This window comes from Festucalex cinctus, chromosome 12, assembly GCF_051991245.1.
Source record: "Festucalex cinctus isolate MCC-2025b chromosome 12, RoL_Fcin_1.0, whole genome shotgun sequence".
Taxonomy (NCBI): domain Eukaryota; kingdom Metazoa; phylum Chordata; class Actinopteri; order Syngnathiformes; family Syngnathidae; genus Festucalex; species Festucalex cinctus.
The window spans coordinates 20,120,119-20,143,202 of record NC_135422.1 but is presented as its reverse complement, the minus strand read 5'-3'; the positions used below and the strand labels follow the sequence as shown (position 1 = coordinate 20,143,202).

The following is a 23,084-nucleotide window of genomic DNA, read 5'->3' as shown; positions in this document are numbered from 1 at the left end:
TGGTTCCCGAGGTCTTTCTCTAGTTTTCTTCCTGTCCCTTATGTGTTGTACAAGTTCTCCTCTAGTTCCCTTGAGTACACCTCTAGTTTTCTTCTTGCGCTATTCCAGTCTCCCTCTAGTTTCCTTAAATCTCACTCTACTTTTCCTTAAGTTTTTCTCTAGTCCTCATCCAGTCCTCCTCTAGCTCCCTTTGTTCCTGCAACATTACCCCAAATTAGACCTGCTCTAGTCCAGTCTAGTTAACTCTCACTCTAGCATTCATCTAGTCCAGCTTGAGACCACCACAAGTACCCCACTTCTTGTCCACCTCTAGTGATATGGTGGCTGATGGTGTTTGATACCTTGTGCTTCTGCATGAGGCTGGTGGCCCCCAACAAAGACTTGTCATGCCCCAAGGACACAGAGGAGGGGACGTGTTCTGAAATCCAGCTGATCTCTAGATCAACATCATAGTAGAACTCGTAGAGTTGCACCAATGCCTCGAGTTGCTCCCGGCGATGTTCCAGCGGCTTCTGAAGGGACTTGAACCTAAGAAACCAAAAGTACAGGGGTACATTGCCTTACGAGTTCTAAGTTTTTATTTATTTATTTATTTTTAGTCCACCAACTTAGTGACTTTTTTTTTCTTCTTCGAGTTATGAGCTTGGTCACAGAACAAGCAACTGTAGTGGCAGTTCCGACACTTACAGAGTCAGGTAGGTGTCGGTCTCCTGCAGGATTCCTTGAGAGTCAAAGTGATTGGACGCCAGATTCTTGGCCCGACCCACGATGGCGCTGATCTTCTCCGCCAGCTCTTTGGCATCCTGCTCCAGCTGATGGTGCTCCTACAGGCACAAAATGGTTGTCAGGGTGATGCCGTCTGTTTTTTTGTTTTTTTTGTTTTTTGCATCCAGTCCTCACCTTGAACATCTGCCGGCTGGAGCGTCGGTCGTGGCCTGTGGCGGCGCTGTTGAGCATCCACTGAATGGACTCCATCTTGACTTTGGCGTCCTGGAGGGAGGCCAAGGCACATTTTGTGGTCTTGGTTGTTTCCGCTACATCTCACAGACACACACAAACCCCACAATGCACATATATTGGTGTTTGATTGGTGATTGTCCTCACCCTGAGTACGTCCATGAGCTGTTCCCGCTGTCCCGCCTGCCTCAGCTTGTCTCCACGCTCGGCCATCATTTGAAGAAGACGCCGCCAGCGGCTGGTGAGCTGAGACGACATCTTTCTGATGTGAGCGCTACCTACGTGCTCATCGGCCAGCATGTCGCGGCCAACCTGGACAAATTCAGTCAGACATATGACGTTCCACCACTAGGGACAGGATTTTGGCAACGGCGGTGTATTCATTTTTGGTTGGTTTGTTAATTTCTGACCTGCACCAGTCTCTCCATCCAGGCCTGATGAGCCTGCATCTCCCTCTCGGCCGCCTCGTGCCTCTTGAGCTTGGACAGAATATTGGCGGGCTCGCGGTACGACTCGTCCTCGGCCATCTTGGACTTGTCATCCATCCACATCAGAAGCTCGTCGGCGTCCCGTCGGAACTCCTGCGCCGGTTGGGGGGGATCAAACGCAGGGTCACTTTGTCGTCACGGGGGCACTGCTGCATGAGCGAGCAAAGTGACGTGAACAGCGGGTGATGACCTGATATTTCTTGGAGGCCAGCAATTGACAACGCCTCTTGTCACTACTTTCCTTCAACTTCTTGTTGGCCTTCAGGAGATTTCTCAACCTTTGCTGGATGCTGACACACACGACATACAATCAACACACATGCAATCGCTGTGCATACAAAATACAACATACAAGCAGTGGGGATACAACACAATTCACACGTCTACAAAATCCAAGCTACCGCTAGTAGCTTACTGTGTAGCGGCGTAGTGTTTCTGGCCGACCAACTGTTGGCTGCGCTTGGAGAAAAGATCCACGCGTTGGTCCAGAGCTTTCAGCACCACCTCCAGATCGTCCTGACGAGCCAGCAGACTGATGACGCCGTCCACGGAGTCCTGCATTGGTAGCAACCGATCATAAACAACCAATCATTAACGAATGCTCGTTAGCGCCCCATCGTTAGCATCCTCACCCCTACATCTTGTAGCCCGAGTCTGGCTTGGTGTCCGGCCATGGCCGCTTCGATGCGGTCCCCCTCCTGGTTGAGCTTCTGCAGCACCACCTGCTGCTCCAAGCGCTGCTTCCCATTGGTCCACAGGCGCTCCAGCTTGGATCGATCAGTTCTCAGGTCCTCAAGCAACTGCTGCACGTCTTTGCCGCCCCACTTTCTGTCTGAGGAGTTCAGCAAAGACTCGGCCAAAGTTTCCGTCTCCTTCAGTCTGGGATACCGACAGGAAGTGATAAAACAAACAGGAAGGGAAAAGGCATCACTGACAGAAATTCAATGAACATTTTACTAATCACATCACTTTTACTGAGGTGAGGCATTTGTTTTTTTCAAGTTTTGGTGATTTTAAAGTGGACTGAATGAATCAACACCAATCACGTTCACCGCTGACATATCAAGGGTTTATTCGAGGTGAGGTGTCACATTTAGGTAATCAAAAATCAGATTTTCTCCAATTTTGGTAATCTTGAATCAGACTGTGCAAGTCCACACACCATTGACATCAAATGCAGAGACTTGATACCCAATGAGGGTCACTGGTGAACACATTAAAGAGTTTGAGGTGAGGTATTTATTTTCTCAAATTTTAAATCAGACTATATGAAGCAACAACAATGCCATGGTGATGGAGTATTCTCACTACTGACAAAAAAATTATTTGAGGTCAGGAGTTTTTATTTTGATCAATATCAAATTTGTGTCCCTACAGTGCAGACTAAAGGAGTATAATTGAGGTGAGGCATCAATTTTCTGAAAATGTTGGTCATCTTGAATCACACTGCATGAAACCACACCAATGTCAATGGTGATAACAGATTCTGGTCATTAGTGATCACAATAAAGAGTTTATTTTAAGGTGAGGAATTTATTTGCGGAAATTTTGATCACAGAACGAGACTATTTGTTGCCATACTTCCTCCTGTACTCCTCCATCTCCATCCATAGCTCCTCGTGCTCCTTGAGCAGAGCAACAGCCGAGGCCACGTCGGCTGCAGCTCCATCCCTCAGCAGAAGCTCCTGGGTGGCCGCTGCCCAACGCTGCAGCTCCTTGGCCTGCTGCTGCAAGTGGTGAAGCCGTCGGGTCTCTTCCAGGTGGCGCTGGTACTGCGCGGCTCGGCGCTTCACCTGAGGGACCGTGGAGATTCTGTGTCAGGTGACACGAAGACAAGCACCACGTATTGATGTCATCACTGACCTGCTTCAGGAGCATTTCCAGACCTCGGACTTCCTCCATAATGGCCTCACTCTCAGCTGGACTGCAGTCCTGCTTCCTGTCAAACAGGAAGTGACCCCACATTTCCTCATCCAGTACACGTTGAGTACATTTAAGTCCTTAACTGGTCCTACTCCAAACCCCTGCTGATCCTGCACTAGTGCTTTATGAGACCTGTCATGCTCCTTTTGTCCTCATCCAATTCTCCTTGACTACCCTTCAGTCATCCCCTGGTCCTTGCTCAAAATCCTTCGTAAGTCCCTCTCTACTCCTCATCTAGCCTTTTCTCAGCTGTCTTCAGTCATTCACTGAACTTTCTTAGCTTCAACCGTCTCAAGTCTTTCTCTGGTCCCTCTTCACACTTCTACTCTTCCCCTAATCCTTCTCTTGTACTCTTACAGCTATTGTTGTTTGGTCTTTTTGTCCTGCCCCAATCTCTTTCAAGACCATGACGCCAAAGTCAACTTACATTTTGGCAAGGTCCGTCAGGTAGGCAATCTTTCCTTCCAGGGTGTTGATATCTCGCTGTGCACTTGTTTGCTGCTGTTCTTCAGCCTGCAGTGCAAACAGACCACCTCCGCTGCCCCCCATGTTCAGGTTTTTGGGCTCCAGCTGCTCCAGCTGGGCCTGCAGCTGTGTCCTGGCATCCTGTACTTGTTGCAGGAAGAAGTGCACGTCGGCCGTGCTCAACAGCTCACGGGCCTTTTCGTCCTTAATCCGCAGGAGACCTTCCCACCTGAGGCAGGGAAGCACATATTAATCCCAGCAATGTGGTGAACTATCAGGAGCTTGACAATTGTAAACAAATCCCAGTGGTACTGTAACTTACTGGTCTAATTCATCCCATGATCAACTCATGACTCAATTTACTTATTTATCAAATGTCCACTTACTAGTCCTGGATAAGTCATCCCCCCCTCTTGTCATCTAGTCCTCACCCAGTTGCATTCCTTAAACTACTGCTCTCGTCCTAATTTAGTCCTCCTTCAGTCACTTTACCGTATAGTCCCCTTCAAGAAACTCCTGGGCTCTCTAGTCCTTCTTTCGTCCTCCCCTAGTGTCCCTCTACTTTGTCTTTCAGTCTTGCTCTCGTCTTCATCCAGCTCCTGTCAAGTCCTTTTCTAGTGCTCCGCCATTTTCCCTGTCATTCAGCTAGTATCTGCTAAGTCCTTCCTGCTCTAGTATTCAACTAAACTTCCTCTAGAGCTTTTTTAGTGGTCCTGTAGTCTTCCTCCTAACTCTCCTCCAAGCCATCCAAGACCTCACCCAGTCATTGTATAGTCCTTCCAGTGTCTCTCATCTTCTTCTTTTCATAACTCGAGTTCCCCTCTAGTCCTTCTCTCGACCTTAGCTAGTCGTTCTTTCTAGTCAAGTCAAGTATTCATTCAGTTCCCCACTAGTGTGCCTGTCATAACTCTTGCACGGCTCTTGTCCCTTTCATATACTTAACCAGTCTTCCCCTAGTCCCACTTTAGTACTGCAGTACTACCATAGTTCCCTCAAGTGTCCGTCTATTATCATCTAGTTCATGTACTGTTCCTGCTCTAGTGTGTCCACATGTGGTACCTGCTGGAAAGGCTGGAAAGGCGTGTCTGGATATCTCTATGTTTACTATGCCGGTTCTTCACCAGCTCCTCGGCCACCTTGATGATGTCATCCAACTGCCCACGCCCACTCATCAGCTCCGTCACAAAGTTCTAGAACAGAACTTGCTGTTATTATTGTACTTAGTATTCAGCGGTGGGAGTAAGTAAGCCCTAAAGTGAACCTCATATTTGGCCTGAAGCACATGGAGGTCTTTGGCGTGTGAGTTGAAGGTGTCAAGGATGTTCTCCTTGTCTTCCATCCACCATTCAAACTCCTGGCAGCGACCATGGAAACGATGCAGGAGCAGAGCTTCGTCCAGAACCTTCAACTTAGACTGAAAAAAACAAACACGAGAACCCCCTCAGGATACATTTAGTCATTCCTCCTGCACTATTTTTCATCTAGTCCCACACTAGCCATTTTCTAGACACGATGCAGTCCGTCAACATTCATTTTACAGTCCTACTGTAAATCCCATCTCAAAATCCCTTATGCTTCTCTAACATACTTGTCCTCTTCTAGTCCTTCTGTAATACTTTTTGTCTTCCTCTAGTCTTGCATTTGTCCTCTCAAGTCCTTCTCCCATCCTGCAAAAGTTCTTCTCTGGTCCTCAATTTGTCCTGGAACTCCTATAGTCCTACTCAAGCCTACTACTCATTTCTAGCCCTTCTCTAGTTCTCTAGACTTTATGTTGTTCTTCTGTAGTCTTTTGCTGGTCCTCCACTAGTCCTACAATAGTACTTTTCAAGACCTGTTGTCCTTATACAGACATCATCCTGCAACCCCCGTGGATTTGTACAAGTCCTCTTCTAGTCTCCTCTAGACCTTCTCAAGCCCTCCTCGTAGTCCATGTGTTCTTCTAGTCCTTCTGTAATACTTTTCCAGTATTCCTCTAGTCCTGCACTAGTTCCAAAATAGTTCTTTTATAGAATTTCTGTAATTCTTCTATAGTTCACCTCCAGTGCCCCTATAATCCTCTCAGTACATCTCAAACCCCCCACTAATCCTTCTAACTTCTCTAGTCTTGCAGTAGTCATTTTCTAGCCATCCTGTAGACTTTCTAGAGTCAAGTACACTGTAATCACCCCCGGGTACGTCTCAAGTCGCTTTCGAGTCCTTCAGTCCTTGTCTTCATACGACTGACATTTCCCATAATGCTGTGCTCACCTGCAAGAGCTGACACATAGATATGTAGTCCTGGTCCAGTTGGGCCTGGGTTTCCTCGACAATGGCTCTCTGGTACTGAGGGTCTGGCCCCCATGTAGTTTGGATCTCAGCCGTGGCACGACGGCTCGAGCGTCGACGCCTTGGACGGTTCGACTTCCTACCCTGAGAGTTTGGCATGCCATTGGTGGAGGCCGGTGGAGGAGGAGGAGCCTAAATGTATGTAAGGAATGTTAGGATCAGACCTAGAGTTCTGATGAATGCCATCTTGGATCGAATCAGACCGGGGATGGCAGGCCTGTCAGGTACGTGTTGGGGACCAGCTGCTGGTTTCCTCGGGTGTCTCTGATGAGAACTTTGTCATGATCCGGGTTGGTCCTGATGATGGTCACCGTCTCATTCCGATCCAGTGAGAAGTCACCTGGATGTGTCAGAGAAGGTGCTAGAACAGTGAGGAGCAAATTTCTAACTGCTCACTGGGCTATTGTGAGCCTCAACCGGAGAAGCGTGAAGCTGTGAGGATCAAGTACCTCGGCTGTATCTTAACCGGAGCTTGGCCTTGACTTCCTGGGTCACGGAACCAATTGCACTTGTGGTCTTGGATGACGGCGACATCCCTTGCGGTCCCTCCTCATCAGACGAGTCACTGGATTGGACCACCAGATTCGGCTGGGGCTCTGACTACACGGGTCAGGGTTAGAGTTAGACCAGATTGGTGAGTGGTCCGTACGGGGTTTTGCGGAAGCTCACAGTGAGCACCGTCAGCTGGGCAGCATTCTGGCACTGCTCTGACAGCCTCTTCATCTCCGCGCCGTAGGCCGTCATTTCCTTGTCCAGGCGCAGGTGGCGCTGCAGCAAAGAGGCTGAGCTGGATTCGTCTTTTCCGTAATCCTCGCTGGTCAGCAGAGGTTTCTTATCGCTCAGCCACAAATTTGCCTCCTCCACATCGGCAAAGTACTAGGTGCGGACAACGAAAACCAATCAACACATAAGAAGGAGATCTTCCGACCAATCGGGAGACAGATTGCTGGAGCACACCCAAGATGTTGACATTCTTTGCCACCAAGACCACAAGATGGTGGCAAAGAGAAACTTTTAGCCACTGTTTTAGTTTTTGTTGCGCGTTCGGCTTGTACCTGTTTGATGGTCGAAGCGGCGTCCAGTCTCCGTCTTCTGGCGCCGGCGTCGTTGTTGACTTGCGTCCAGAGTTTGTTCAAAGTTTTGATGCGTTTGTTGACATATAGCTGATCATCGGCGCTCTGCTCGGCGCTGACCTTCTCACCTTCACGCAACACGCGATGGTACGTGCACTCCTGAGCATGAAGCGCCGCCTCCAGCGCCTTAATACACATGCATTCCATTGAGAACAAACTACTTTTTGTGTGTGCGCCTTTGCTACATTGTGGGGCCCGTACACGTGTTTTTTCAGGTTTAACTACCTTTGTGGGGACCGACTTGAACTTGTGGGGACATTTTGGTGGTCCCCACAAGTTGAGACCTCTTTTTAAGGGTCAAGACTTGGTTTTAGAGTTAAGGTTGGAATTGGGTCATGGTTGAGGTTAAGGTAAGGAATTGGGGGTAAGCAAGCATTTTGGATGGTTGAGGTTAGGGAAAGCCATTATGTCAATGATAAGTCCCCATGATGATACAAAGACAAATGTGTGTGTACGTCACCTTGTGTTTGTGCAGCGCCAGAGTCACTTGCTCGACGTCGCGTCCGAGCACAGCGGTCCGCAGCTGCAGCTGGCATTCGTCAAGCCACGCCTCCAACTCCTCGCAATCGTGGAAAAACTCAAACAGAGCCAAAGTGGCCTCCAAACGGCGCCTCCTGTGAGGTGAGTCGCCGCATCACAAACGGGTGTGTGTATGTGTGTTTATTGTGGGGGTGCGAGCGTGTGTGTAACCTGCTACTACTGTGCGACACCAAAGCCGTGTACTGACTCTGCAGAGCTCTCACTCTACTCTCCATCACCACCGCGTCCCTCGCGTTTCCCTGCAAGAGGCCACACCGGCCCGTTAACCTGTCACATGATCGGCCACGGCGAGCTGTATGTTTAGCCGATGAGCAGCAAAACCTTGAGGGCGGCGGCACCGATGGTGCTGATGGTCTGGCCGTGCGCTGAGATTTGTGCTTCCAGGAGGCGGTGCTTCTGCAGGAGAGACTCCGCCTCCGTCAACTCCTTGCCCAACTCGGAGGAGGTGGCCTGGACCTGCGAGCGAACCGAGTCGACATTTGTCAAACAGTCACTCTCTTTAGCAAACTAGCATGCCAATCTCTAACTAATCGGACACTAATTGGCGGCAAGGAAGTATAAGGGATAAGGAACAAGCCAATAGTTTGCAGTACATTAATGATTTCAATCTGTGGTCCCCAACCACTGGTCCACGGCCAAGTGCCAGTCTTCAGATCATGTACATTGAAGAATGGTTGGCAGTTCGCGAAAAATCTACTACCATGAACCAGTCCTTGGTGGAAAAAAGGTTGGGGACCACTGTTAACATGGTAGGTACATTAGAAACAATTTAAGGAATGGTATAATATATATATATTGTCCACCCAACCAGTCTACATGTGTTCTGTGGACTTGGGGAAGACTTTTGCCAATGTCCCTCAGGGAGTTCCGTGATTGGTGCTTCGCGAGTACGGGGTACCGAACCCTCTGAAACGGGATGTTCGGTTCCTGTACTAGCAATGTCAGAGTCTGTTCCTCATTGCTGGCAGTACAGTAAGTCGGACTTGTTTCCAGTGAGGACTGGATTCTATCAAAGCTGCCTGCACTTTGTCACTGATTCTGTTCAGAATCTTGATGTTAAGAATTTCTTGATGCAGCCAAGGCATTGATTGAGGTTGTCGGGTTTAGTATGAAGCGGTTGGGATCAAAATCAGCAACTCCATATCTGAGACCATGGTCCTAAGTCGTAAAAGGCTGGAGAGCCCGCTTCAGGTCTGGAGGGGAAATTGATCCTACACCATATGGAGGAGTTCAAGTATGGTCTTGCTCATGAGTGAGGGCAGGATGGAGAAGGAGATCGACAGATCAGTGCAGCGTCTGCAGTGACTGTATCGGTCTATCGTGGTGGGGGAGCTGAGCCAGAAGGCAAACCTCTTGATTTAACTGCCTAGCTACATTCCTACCATCACCTATGGTCACGAGATGTTGTTTGGGCCTGAAAGAACAAGAGCCCGAACACAAGTGGCTGAAAAGAGTTTCCTCCGCAGAGTGTCCGGGCTCTCATTTAAAGACAGGGTGAGATGGTCGCGTCTAGAGGAGCCAGTTGAGGTGGCCCGGGCATCTGCTTCGGATTCCTCCTGGACGCATCCCTCGTAAGGTGTTCTGGGCATCACCCACCATAAGGAGGCCTCGGGAATGATACAGGACACACTGGAGAGACGATGTCTCCCGGTTCGCCTGCAACTTCTCCGGAAGAGCTGGAGAAAGTGGCTGGGGAGAGGAATGTCTGGGCTATCCCCGACTGTGGATTAGCAGAAGAAAATGGATAGAGGGATGGTCTTCAAAATTTGTCCTATCCAGTTAACCGTTGGGGCTTGATCCCTAACATCCCCAAACAATCGACACAATCAATCAAAAGATGTCTTTTGCACACACGTGAAGGTCTTTGAGTTCCTGGGAGATGACGTCGAGGTCTCGGAGGACGCTGAGAGTGGAGACTACATTTCCCAGAAGCCGCTTCTGCTCCTGCATCTGTTGCAGAAGATCCTTCCATCCGCTGCTGATCTTCTCCTCCCTGCCACACATTTTTACAATATTTTAAGACCCGATGAATGATGAGTCATCAATATTATTGGCCGATACGGAGGGCCACAAAGTCCAACTTCACTTGGCGCCCCGTGTCGTCATAATCTGACTCACCTCCTGCTGACCAGCTCCTTGCCATGGTAGTTTCCTCTCCGGATGGCGCGGGCCATGTCTCGCAGGGCGGCAAAGCGAGGCTCCCTGGCCTGAGCGTCGGCGGCAAGCGCCTCCAGACGCCTGCTGGCCGCCCGGGCCTCCTCCAGAGTGTTCAGACCTGTAAAATCCTGCCGACGGATGAGGCGCAGGGTGTCCTTCACGTAGCCTTCCCTCAGAGCGGCCTGGTCATAGACGCCTCATAAACATCTGGTCAACATCACATCAGATTCCACCTAACTTACCTTTCTGCCAAACTTCTGGGCCAGCTGCTCCAGGTTCTCCAAGCGCAGGAGCGCCTCCTGCAGGGCTCTTTCTCGCTCGTGTTCTGCTTTCTCCAGAAGGGTCCAACCTTTCTCGATGTCTCTGAGAGTTTTGCCTTCACAAAGAACGTACGGCGAGACATGTTAGTGGACTTCCTGGACAGACCTCCTGTGTCGTTACTTAATGGCTTCTTGAGACTTTTTTTTTTTTTTTTTGTGGGTCCAAACATGATAGAATTGTTTGCCAAATGTCATTTAGCTCAATCTAACTGGGTTCTGGGGCTTAATTTTGCTGCTTCAAACCAAAATGGCAAACTTCCTGTGTCTTCTTGAGACTTTTTTTGTGGGTCCACTCATGATACGCACGTCTACCAAATTTCAAATTTGCATGCTTGCCTTCCGGTGGCGTGTAGGCTTTCTGGTTGTTCGCAGCCAGCTGAGTCTTGAGACTGAACAAATGGGCTTCGATGGTGCCACGTTCCTGAAGAAGAAAGATGAAGTTGATGGTTCTCAAAACATTTTCCAAAGCATCCGATTGCTCACCTGATATTTGGGCGGTTTCTCCTGCGTCCTATAGGTCTTGAAGTCCACCATCAGGACCTGGAGCTCTTTCACGGAGTCGGGGAACGTTCTGTCGTTGAGACGCAGCACCTGCAATCATTCATTCATTTGTTTTGTTTTTGTTTTATGATCGCCATAATCCTAAATCATCGTCCTCGCGTTTAAACTTCTTCTTACCATCGCTCGGATCCAGCGCAGAAGCTCTGACACCATCTTGTCATACTGGACCTTCATGCTGTCCAGATCCATCAGCATGCCCACAATCTGAGGGGACAGTCCACAAGTTGACAATCCTCTCTAACTTCTTGACCTTGATCAAGATGTTCAGACTTTAATTTCTCTAAGTTAACGTGTTCGGACTTGATGTTGTCTAACTTCATGTTCTCTAATTTGACGTTCTCTGATTTAATGGTTAATATGAGGTTCTAACACATGGGTGGGCAATCTCGGTCCTCGAGGGCTGGAGTCTTGCAGGTTTTGGATGTTTCCCTTCTCCAACACAGCTGATATATGATCAGCTCATCAGCAAGCTCTGCATAAGCCTGATAACGGTCCTGTTGATTGCAATCAGCTTGTGTCAGAAGAGGGAAACCTCCAAAACCTGCAGGACTCCGGCCCTCCTTGCCCAACCCTGTTCTAACTTGATGTTCTCAAATTTAATCCAGTATTCTAAACTGATATTCACAAAATTAATGTTCCATCACTAGGTGGTCTGACTTGATGTTGTCTAACTGGTTGTTCAAATGTATCATCACTTTATCATAACTTTGTGCTTCCTATCTTGATGTTCTCCTAACTGAATGTGCTCGGACTTGACGATCTCAAAGTGGACCTTCTCTCACACATTCTTCTCGAACTTGATTTTCTTTAACTTGGTGTCTGCTTACTTGATGTTTTCTCACCCGGTGTTGTGCCTTCAACTCCTCAAACATTTTGTACTCTGACTTTGTTTTCAGTTTGACAAACCTTGTGCAGGCTCCACGTGGACATCTCGCTTCTGTACTTCTTCTTTACCCATAATCCACTGAGGTAGCCCCCCACTGACATACTGGACCCCCCCACACCCTCCTCAACCACACCTTCCTGACTTCACGTCACACCTGCTGACATCACTCGACCGTCTGCGAGACGTTCACTGTTTTCGGCGTCTTTGGCGGTTAACCACCTGGCGAAATCTCCAAGCCCCGCCCATAAAATCGCACCCACCAGAGAAAGACAACAACAACACTAACTGTCTATAACTATTTCATGGAAATAATTTTCTAGTCTGCAATGACTTGAGTGTGCAACACTTCTACCTGCAGGTGACTTTCTGACTCTAATCCCCCTTTAATCCACGTTGACGGCTGGATTACATGTGACGTCGCTGTACTGTGTGCATGTGGCGGCCACTAGCAGTAAAAGGCAGTAACTGCAAGTAACTGATGTATTTGCACTTCTCTCTTACACCAGCAGAGGGCAGCTAAGACTCACATATTTGACTAACCCAGCTTCAGTCAAACAAACAATTTACGTTTCAAGATTGAACCTTTTTGTGTATTTTGTGCACATTAATACTAATAATAATAATAATAATAATAATAATAATAATAACAATAATAATAATAATAATAATAATAATACTGATGAAAGTGTGCCGTGCTGCTAGTCAAGCGCGTCAATGAAAGATTTCAACTCATCCAGATTAGTCCGGATGAGCGAAAATTAGTTTTATGCCAATGTGTCTTGGAAGAACACGATAGTGCGCGTCGATGCGCCCCCTAGCGGTCACCTTGGCGATCCTCTTCTGTCCTGTCTGCTCGTGTTTGACCCGGGAGAAGTGATGGTAGAAGAGCGACACGTAGGTCATGATGGACTTCTCGTCGGGCCGCGGTACCACGATGTCGTCCACCTCCAGCAGCGGCATGATGCCGAGCGCCCGCTCGGCCACGCTGAACGCCTGCTGCAGGTTCCGGCGGGGGTCGTTGGCGCCGAGGCTGGCGAAGTCCAGCAGGTCGGGCCTGAGCGGACCACAGTTCATTGTTTTTTGTTTTTTTTTTTCATTACAACTTAGAGATGTGACGATATATCGATATCACGATGCTTTGTCTCTCGATAGATTATCGATACGCCTATGCAAGTATCGCGATATTTGTGGTTAACGAGCGACTATAATGGATTCATTGTTGATGACTTATTGAGCAATTAGTTGGCGGGCCACTAGGGGGAGTGCCTCATAAGAGTGGCGGGGAAATGGACGCAAGTCTTCAGGCGAAGAAGACTCATGAGATTAGTTGTTTATTATTATTATTATTATTATTATTATTATTATTATATTTATTTTTATATACCCTTGTGAGGAGTAAGCGGTTAAGAAAATGGATGGAATGATTATGAATTATAATTTTTTTGTTTTTTATTTTTATTATTTTTTTACATTTATCTTATTTTATGTATTATTTATTATTATTATTATTATTATTATTATTATTATATTTATTTTTATATACCTTTGTGAGGAGTAAGAAGTTAAGAAAATGGATGGATAGATTATGAATATTTTTTTGTTTTTTATTTTTATTATTTATTTTTGTTATTTATTGACATTAATTTATTTTATTTTCATTTATTATAAATTTATAGATGGATGGATGAATGGATGGATGGATGGATGGATGGATGGATGGATTATGAATTGTGATTTTTTTTTAATTTGACATTTATTTATTTTATTTTTATTATGTATTTTATTATGTATTTTTATTATGTATTCGTCTTCTTCTTCTTATTATTATTTATTTTTATATACCCTTGTGAGGAGTAAGCGGTTAAGAAAAGGGATGGATGGATGGATGGATGGATGGATAGATTATGAATTATAATTGTTTTAATGTTTTTTATTTGTATTTATTTTTATTATTATTTATTGACATGTATTAATTGTATTTATTATTATTATTATTATTAATATTATTATTATTATTATTTTCATTGTTGTTTTATGATTAGTTTTATCGTAGATAATCATGGATTTATTACCTGACCAATCTATCGATAATTGTGGTATCGTCATATGGTGAGTTAATCGTTACGGTGAGCCTTGTATCACACATTGTATCGTATGGTGAGGTAACCACACCCCTTTTTATAACTACGTTTGATTTTGGTTGTTTCATTTCAGTTCGTCTTACTGAGTTTTTAGAGCAGGTTCTTCAAAAATGCATTCGTTTTTCTAATATTTGGCGTGTTTATCAAGTGCAAGATTTAAAAAAACAAAACAAAACAAAAGGTCACTAAGTATTGTGTAATAAAAGGAACAATGTAATTCTCAAGCGACTGCTTGACTTTCCTTTTAGTTGTTATTCTTTGCTAACAAAAATGTTTTTCAAATTCAATCATGTGTGAGTTACTGCGTTAGTTTTTCTTATCTCGGGCAACCTTGATGTCTGTGTGTCTGCACAGGTGTGCGTTACCTGTTTGCATATACGCGTACATGTGCGTGCACGTGCCTGTCGTTGCTACATTGTGGGGCTCGTACACGTGTTTTTGTTTTTGTTTTGTTTTTTAATTAAAAAAATAAATAAAATAAATGCTAATTTAATTTGTTTATTTTAGTTTAATTTAAAAAATAAAATAAAATAAATACAAAATAAATTTTTTAAATTTTAATTTAATAAAACATTTTTTTAGAAAAAAACAGGTAAAATTTTGTTCCTGGTTTAACGACTATTGTGGGGACCAACTTGAAATTGTGGGGACATTTTGGTGGTCCCCACAAGTTCAGATCAAGACTTGCTTTTAGACTTTAGCTTTAAATTAGGTTAGGGTTGAGCTTAGGGTCAGGCATGATGTCAGTGAGATGTCCCCACGATGACACAAAGACAAGCGTGTGTATGTGTTACCTGTGTGCGTGTATGAGCGCATTGAAAGCGAGTCCGTCCCTCCAGCTGGGCGAGAAATCCTGCACGTCGACTCCGGCGTATCCCGATGTCTTCCTCTGGCACCAAATCAACAAGGCTTCTCTTGCCGACACGTGCACGCTGCTCGAACCCGACTCCTGAGCAAGGTTATTTGAGTCAACTACAACTATTTGGGGAAAAAAACTACAATAAAAAAAAAACAATTTCGTTAATGAAATAAAATACAATAAAAACAAAAAATGAACTGAAACTACATTTTATGTTTAAAAAACTATAACTAATTACAGAAAAAATGTCTCTCGTTTTCGTATTTGGTAATGAATTTAATGTATGAGCCTTTGGGGTTGATTTGAAATGTGATTTTAAGTCGATTAATTTTTTTATATTAACAGGAATAAGGAAGTTTGAAAGTGTGTCACACAAAAGTGACATCATCTCGCAGAAGCCAATAGAAAAGCACCTTCAGATGATGTCAGTCCCATGCTGTTTTTTTTAAATATTGTGCACAATACACATTCAAAAAACAAACTAAAACTAAGCATTTATTAAATAAATAAAACTAATGAAAACGAACAGAATCAGCCTGAAAACTCATTCAAACTAATTCAATTTAAAAAAACAAAGAAAACAAACTCAAAACAAAATCAAAACTAACTCAAATGGAAAAATTCCAAAACTATAATAACTGCTGTTAGACCACAGTTGTGGTTTGATTGCAAAAAAGGACCCGACGGGCAGTCACTTGCCGCCGGCGTAAAAAGCAGGATTGAAGAGTTTGAAAAAGGAGGCGGACCTGAAATATACTTCCTGTTTTCATTCTACTTCTTTCAAATTTACGTGTCAAACAAGCGTTGCGCTGCTTACGGCTGTCAAATGTTTTTGTAATTGATTATTCTATTCATTTATTTTTTAATTAAACCCTATTGCCAAAAACATATTTAGCATTTAAGCGTATTACAAAACCATCTTTTTCTTCAATTACTGTTCATTGTCCACTTGTTTGTTTGGTAATTGTTTACAAGGAGTTAGAGGCTGCTGGATTATGGAAAAAATAATAATCACGATTATTTTGGCAAGAATTGAAATCACGATTATTCAAGCAATTATTATTTTTTGGTACAAAAGAAGAAAATGTTTACACATTTCAAAATTTTAAGACCAATTAAAAAATACATATATATAAATACTATAATTATACTTATATAATATATATATATATATATACATATACATATATAATTATATATATATATATACATATACATATATAATTATATATATATATATATATATATATATATATATATATATATATATATATATAAGTATAATTATAGTATTTATATATATGTATTTTTTAATTATACTATAATTATGTAATTATGTTTGGACCAAACAGAATTTCTAATAATCAATATATATTCATATTAACGGTGTTAAAAAAAAATCGATTCGGCAATATATTGCAATATTACAGTGCGCAATTCTCGAATCAATTCTACATGCAGTTGAATTGATATGTAAACATTTTTTTTTTAATGGAAATATTCAACAAAACATCTTACTTAGGGTTCACACGTCAAGCTTGGAAGAATGTTCTATTCATGGTACATTAATATTTGATTTCAATGCTGTTCAAACATGAAACGGATTGCAACAGATTGTTTGTTTAATACAGTGGCTCACAGTTAAATAAATAGATTTTCATACAAATCTTATGGTGTACAGTTACAAGTTTACTGATTAGTATTCTCTTAAAAAAAAAAAAAAAAAGCAACTTATAGATTCATATCAGGATTCATCGGTATCGAATCGAACCGTGACCTATGAAATCATGATACAAATCGAATCGCCAGCTGAGGAGGCAATTCACACCCCTAATACATATATTGTAAAACGAAATCAAAACTAACTCAAATGAACAAATTCCAAAACTGTAAACAATAGGGGTGTCACGATTCGCCAACTCCACGATTCGATTTAAATTTCGATTTTGGGGTCACGATTCGATTTTTTTTTCGATTTTTTTTTTTTTTTTTTTTCGCTCCCCCACTTTATAACACAGAGGCATATGCTTCTGTAGGCTAAGGCTAGTCTATGATCATTGGTTCTATTCATTGTACAGTAAATCTTATTTCAAAAGATCGGCTACATATAGGTGATGCAATTTCCATATTATTTTTGTGTAAATTTATGTAATATATGATAATTGACATTAGGCAGGAATGATCAAATTCAAAGAATTTATTTACAATATAAAGTTAACCGTCTTGTTCTTACTGAAGTGTAAAATAAAAAATAAAAAAACAAAAACAAAAAGTCACAGTGGGTGCCTGCCATCTATTGACTGTTTTTGGTTACAACAGTGTGCTGTGCGTTCCTCTTAAAATAATGTGCAATGTGCAACAACAACAAAAAATATATTGTATCCAAAGTCATGGAACAAATACAGGCTGAACAAACTATATCCCAACATTTACAGTTGCTGGGCATACTGTAGCGTGGTTCAAGTACACTAATTAAATGTTTGAATCCAGCGTTTTCCAAGGCTGCAGGTCTGCTGCTATAAATAGACCTATGGATCTGGCGTTTCGCGCGAGCTGAAGTGTGTGGAAGTTTCACTGTAAATGAGGATGAAATAGTTGGTTGGACCGTTGTTTTCCCACTTCTAGTTGAATTTGATAAATCTAAATCTTTGTGATGCCTGCGTAAATGTCCCGTCATGTTTGTCGTGTTTCCCGTTGTTACGGCTGGCGGCTCGGGCCCGCCGCCGGCTCCGCTCCCCTAGTATGTATGTGTGTGTTTGTGTCGGCTGGTGCCCGTATAATGGTACTTCAGTTTGAATGCGCCAGCGCGACACTCTGATTGGAGGACTGTGCCAGCGCGACACTCCGATTGGACGACTGTGCCAGCGCGACACTCCGATTGGACGACTGTGCCAGCGCGACGCTATTGTGTATCCGTGTATTATACCCCTATTGGTTATTGTTGTTTCTCCTCCGTTCTGTCAGTTCTGTCAAATGCGGTTATTATTTGTTCACCTTCCACTTTCACTCCCTTGTCAAACCCCTGCCTGAAATTTCAATTAAAACTACTCAGATGTTAAAGTCGACCCGTGTTTATCTACTCTATATTTTCTGTTATTGTGTTACTTCCCTTCCCCTTGACGAGCCGGGCGTAACACCGTGGCCGAGTACAGTACGCGCACATAGCATATCTTGCAACTGTGGTCTTTTTATCGACAACGTGAACGTTGTCGACATAACTCACCGGGAACGCAAAATGTTTCCAAACTGGTGACAAGAGAAGCGGGAGCGGCTTGAAGCACCATTGCTGTGTCTGTCCGCGCTTGCCATCATGACTGCAGGAGAAGTCAGCTAACAAGTGCCGTTAGCTAGTAGCTGAATGGCTGCGTCTCATTTGCTTTCCTGGGAGGTGGCGGTGGCGGCGGTGGCGGCGGGCGCGGGGGGGGGGGGGCATCGAATCGTGTGTCCTCTCTTCTATTTCGATGCTCGAAATCGTGACGTAATTTCGATCGATTTCGATAAAAAATCGAAATCGTGACACCCTTAGTAAACAATAACCCTCTGCTCCTGAGACGCTCGCGCTCGTGCGCCCACACAGGTGAATGAAAGCAACAGGATGGAAGGAGAGAGCAAGAAGAAAGGACGAAGAGAACGGGAAGAAGGAAAGAAGAAAAAAGTCAACAGAAGGAAAGTAAAATGAGGAAAGCAAAAAAAAAAAGGAAAACAGAAGAAGGAAAAACTCGAGTGGAAGAAGGACGGAACCGAAGGGAGACAGGTTAAGGGAAATGAAAAAGACCTGTTCCAGCAGGTTGATGTTCCCAATCTGGAAGCGGAGGATGATGATCCACAGCAAGCCCAGGATCAGCGTGCGGTCCCCGTCAACTACGTTCTCCGGACCGATCGCGTCCACTCGGACCTCACACACAAACAAAAACTTTAATACGCTTGTGAACTTCACATATTTTGATGACGTGAAATCATCAAGTACCACACAGAGTCAAAACACCCCCATCGACAACGGTTGTTGTGATTGTGAAGGTTGCTGGCGCCCACTAGCGGCGGGACTCTGAAGTGCGCTCAACTGCATCAATATTTGCTCACATCGCAAGACACAAAATGGCACATTTTTTTTAAGATGACAAACCAGGATGGTGATTGTAATACCGAAAGTGGCCACACGATGTCACCAATCATCAAACGCACACTTGAACTGTCCGAGTGGTGCATTTGCGTGTGTCATCATGTCAGGTGTGATTGGTGAGGAACAGGAAGGTCACCTTGCTCCTCAGGAAGTTGATGGCGACGCCATTGTTCTCCAGGAAATGGACCCTGAGTCTGCGGCGGCTGGGCGGCGCCAGCGTCTTGCCGGAGATGAGCTCCAGCAGCCGGATCAGAACCACGCCGCTCTTCAGCTCCGTGTACACGTCCGTCAGCTCGCACTTCTCCTTCAACACACGTGACGTTCAAGATAACGTTAGCCAAGAAGCTAAAAGCTGCACTTGAACATGTTGACGATTACTCGGACATGTTTTGACGTTTGCTTTCAAAATAAAGTGCGGGATGTTTCCTTAAAAGTCCAACAGGAAGTTGAGGTCATCAAACAAGAGGCCGCCGCTGCCACACTTCCTATCAGTGTTACACAACTTGGTCATAAGTGGATACTAAAAGTGTCTCAAATTGAGTTCCCCCTGGCTATTATACTGTTTTGTATTATTGTTTGTTCAATTAAAAAAAAGAAAAAAGAAATTGAGTTGACATTTTTGATTGTGTTTGATGACATCGATCACAGCCACTTGCCCACTACTTGGTTTGTATGCTGTGCTCACAGCTAGCTTACTTTTTGCAAGTTTTTTTTTTTTTTTAAATTCCCCTTTGACTTCTGGTTTCAGTTTGGTCGATATATATATATATATATATATATATATATATATATATATATATATATATATATATATATATATATATATATATATATATTAGTGCTGTCAAAGTTAAAGCGTTAACTAATTAATTAATCACAAAAAAATTATCGCATTAATCATTGTATTACCACAGATTAATCACACTATTAATTTTGACCGCAGATGATCCTTTTTAGCCGCCAGTGGATGGTTACATTAATGGTAGCTGTTGGAGTTTGAGCAATAAACATAACTACATGCATTAAAGTAAAGCATTTAATAAATGTTTACATATGCCGTAGGTCATTTTTTTCCCATTTTAAATGATGCAAATATTTAATTGATTAGAAAAAGTAGGATGAGCGTGTGCAGCGGGCAATAATGTTGGGGGAAAAAAGCCTTTTTAAGACAGTGATTAATCGTGATTAATTAAAATTCTACGATATGATTAATCTGATTAAAAAATTTAATCGTTTGACAGCTCTAATATATATATATATATATATATATATATATATATATATATATATATATATATATATATATATATATATATATATATATATATATATATATATATATGTATAAAACTGTGTATATTATAATGTAATATTTGTAATGCTTGTAATACTTGTATTTGGTGCTGATGTCATGATGCTACTTTACAAAATGCTAATTTTGTAACATGAACATCAATACAGTGTATGTAAATAATGTTAGTATGTAATGCTAATGGTTGTGACACTAATGCTAATGTCAAAATCCTAATTTATGTAACGCTAATAATGTATTGTTGATTTATGTAAAGCCAATGTATGTGATGCTGAAGTAACATGTGCAATATGCTAATGCTAATTTCCGAAAACCACTTCTACTTTGATTGATGGGACATTTAGCGTCTTTGCTAACAATGCTAACAGGCCCACATACAAACGTATAGGAGAAAAAGTCAAATGTGTGACCTGGTTCTTGGAGAAGACACTGTTGATCCACTTGGTAAAGGTTTTCTTCTGGACCGTCATCCTCTGCTCCTGAAGCTCTCGGACCCGGCCGGCGCCGTCCTCATCGCCCTCCATCCCGATTGGTTGCGCTCGTCCTAAATGGTATTATTACCATCAACTGTCTTTGATGTGGTATTTGTGATCATCACATGATGACTGTCAGGTGCTTTCACCTGATTGGTGCTGACCGAGCACTTTCGCCAACATTTACGGGCCTGTAAACATTCCTCACGCTCACCTTGAGAAGACCTACGGCCTATAAAAGGACCATTAAAGTGACAAGTATGCTTCCTTTGCACAACCACAAGTGGAACCACAAGCCTCAAGTACAATGGAGAATGCCGCTGTCAAGAAAAACAAAGTACAATCTCAAGAACCACAAGTAGGACCTCTCAAGGACAGCCCTGAAGTGGAACTTCGAATAGAACTTCTTTTAGACCACAAATACAACCACAAGAACATCAAGAGAACCACAAATTGAACTGTACACAAAAATTGAAGTACACCCTCAAGTCGAACCACAAATAAAACCACAAGTTGAACATCGCAAGGACAACCTGAAGTAGAACCTCAAGTAGAAGTAAATAAAAGCCAAAAGCGTCATATCGAATCATTGCAAGGCAAACCTTAATTAGAACCTCTCAAGGTCAACCTGAAGTAGAAGCTCAAGTAGAACGTTGTTTAGAACTGCAAGTACAACTGTCTGCAAGCACCTCAAAAAATTTGAAGTACAACCACAAATAGAGCAACAAGCCTCAAGTTCGACCAGAAGTAGAACCTCCAATAGAACCTTAAGTAGAACCTCAGGAATCCCAAGTACAACCACACATAGAACCTCAACATTCAGTAAAACCTCAAGTAGAAGTAAATAAAACAACAAGTCTTGCAAGTAGACCTCAATTACAACCTCTCAAGCTCAACCGGAAGTAGAACCTCAAATAGAACATTATGTAGAACTACAAGTACATGTGAGAGGCTCAAGAATTTGAAGTAGAACCACAAATAGAACTTTAAGCCTCAAGGAAAAACTTATAAGCACAATCTCAAAAATTACATGTACAACCACATGAAGAACCTCAAATAGAACTGTTGGTACAACCAAAAGAACCACTACTTGAACCTCTCAAGTACTACCTCTGAAGAGGAACCTCAAGTAGAACCTTAAGTAGAGCCTCATGAATCCCAAGTGCAACTACACATAGAACCTCAACATTAAGTAAAACCTCAAGTCGAATTCAATTAAACTACAAGCCTCAAAAGTAGACCTCAATGAGAACCTCTCAAGCTCAACCTGAAGTAGAACCTTAAATAGAACATTATGTAGAACTGAGAAGCTCAAGAATTTCAAGTAGAATCACAAATAGAACTTTAAGCCTCAAGTAGAAAGTTACAAGCACAACCTCAAGTAGAACCTCAAGAATCGCATGTACAACCACACTTAGAACCTCAAATAGGACCGTAAGTACAACCAAAAGAACCACTACTAGAACCTCTCAAGTACTACCTCGAAAGAGGAACCTCAAGTAGAACCTCAATTGGAAATGAGTAGAAACACAAAGAGAACCCGAAGGACCACAGGTAAAACTACAAGTTCAACTTTCATATGGTAGAACCACAAGTAGAACTGTAAATAGAAACCTCAAGTGGAACCAAAAGTAGAACAGTTGATATCTCAACAGAATTGTCAGAAACAAGGAAGTCCCACAGGAAAAGCTACAAGTAAACCACAAGTAGAACCTCAACGGAACCTACCTTGTTTTCAAAGTGAAGGATCCAAAGATGAGAATCTGCTTGTGACGGTGTATATGTGCGAGTGAGACCTTTGCATCCATTTATAACCCAACTAGCATCACCTGACGGCAGCAGCGCACACGAGGGTCAGAGTTCACATCATACCGTCTCTGTCCCACCTAAACTTCCATCCATCCGTTTTGAACTGCTCCTCACGAGGGTCACTACCGAGCTGGTCGCCCACATTTTCCAACGTTGATGATGAACGCTAAAGCTAACATGAAAAATCAGGACAAAAGCAGTCTAATTGTCTTGACCGGCCACAAATGCACTATGACCTTGACAGGTAGGAGTGGGACGATATATGGCTATAAATCGTGATACTTTGATTATCTATTATCGATCGTGATATTTGTAGTTAATATACAGCCACTATAACGGTTCCACTGTTCATGACTTATTGAGCAGTTACCTGGCGTGCCACTAGGCGGAGCGCCTCTTAAGAGTGGCGGGGAAATGGCCGCAAGTCTTCAGGCAAAGAAGACTCATAAGCTTACTTTATCTGTCCAGCAACTGATTCCGTTTTCTTGAATACGTTTCTATGAAAAATGTGGATTATATCTTCAAGTTTAAAATTTTAAGACATATTTTATGCTTTGACTTTTTGAAGTACACAATTTCTGAGGAATATTGATTTAATTGGATTTAATATTTAAG

General features: G+C 43.1%; 1 protein-coding gene across 1 annotated transcript in view; it reads right to left on the bottom strand.

Annotated features, from left to right (window-relative positions):
- sptbn5 (spectrin, beta, non-erythrocytic 5) overlaps positions 1 to 22,878 on the bottom strand; it is a 48,686-nt gene extending 25,808 nt beyond the window's left edge. The window contains 33 exon segments of the mRNA XM_077538293.1: positions 342 to 528; positions 688 to 824; positions 901 to 990; positions 1,105 to 1,269; positions 1,368 to 1,538; positions 1,636 to 1,735; positions 1,861 to 2,000; positions 2,078 to 2,324; positions 3,027 to 3,238; positions 3,309 to 3,384; positions 3,796 to 4,062; positions 4,893 to 5,023; positions 5,095 to 5,247; positions 6,081 to 6,290; positions 6,362 to 6,498; positions 6,608 to 6,758; positions 6,828 to 7,034; positions 7,214 to 7,417; positions 7,752 to 7,905; positions 7,982 to 8,070; positions 8,153 to 8,287; positions 9,686 to 9,824; positions 9,950 to 10,170; positions 10,231 to 10,364; positions 10,645 to 10,729; positions 10,792 to 10,899; positions 10,987 to 11,073; positions 12,581 to 12,809; positions 14,691 to 14,845; positions 18,531 to 18,650; positions 19,012 to 19,179; positions 20,598 to 20,731; positions 22,840 to 22,878. Coding sequence (XP_077394419.1) covers positions 342 to 528; positions 688 to 824; positions 901 to 990; positions 1,105 to 1,269; positions 1,368 to 1,538; positions 1,636 to 1,735; positions 1,861 to 2,000; positions 2,078 to 2,324; positions 3,027 to 3,238; positions 3,309 to 3,384; positions 3,796 to 4,062; positions 4,893 to 5,023; positions 5,095 to 5,247; positions 6,081 to 6,290; positions 6,362 to 6,498; positions 6,608 to 6,758; positions 6,828 to 7,034; positions 7,214 to 7,417; positions 7,752 to 7,905; positions 7,982 to 8,070; positions 8,153 to 8,287; positions 9,686 to 9,824; positions 9,950 to 10,170; positions 10,231 to 10,364; positions 10,645 to 10,729; positions 10,792 to 10,899; positions 10,987 to 11,073; positions 12,581 to 12,809; positions 14,691 to 14,845; positions 18,531 to 18,650; positions 19,012 to 19,179; positions 20,598 to 20,711 — 4,923 coding nt within the window. The 5' untranslated portion in view covers positions 20,712 to 20,731; positions 22,840 to 22,878.
- Positions 22,879 to 23,084: the final 206 nt, after the last annotated feature.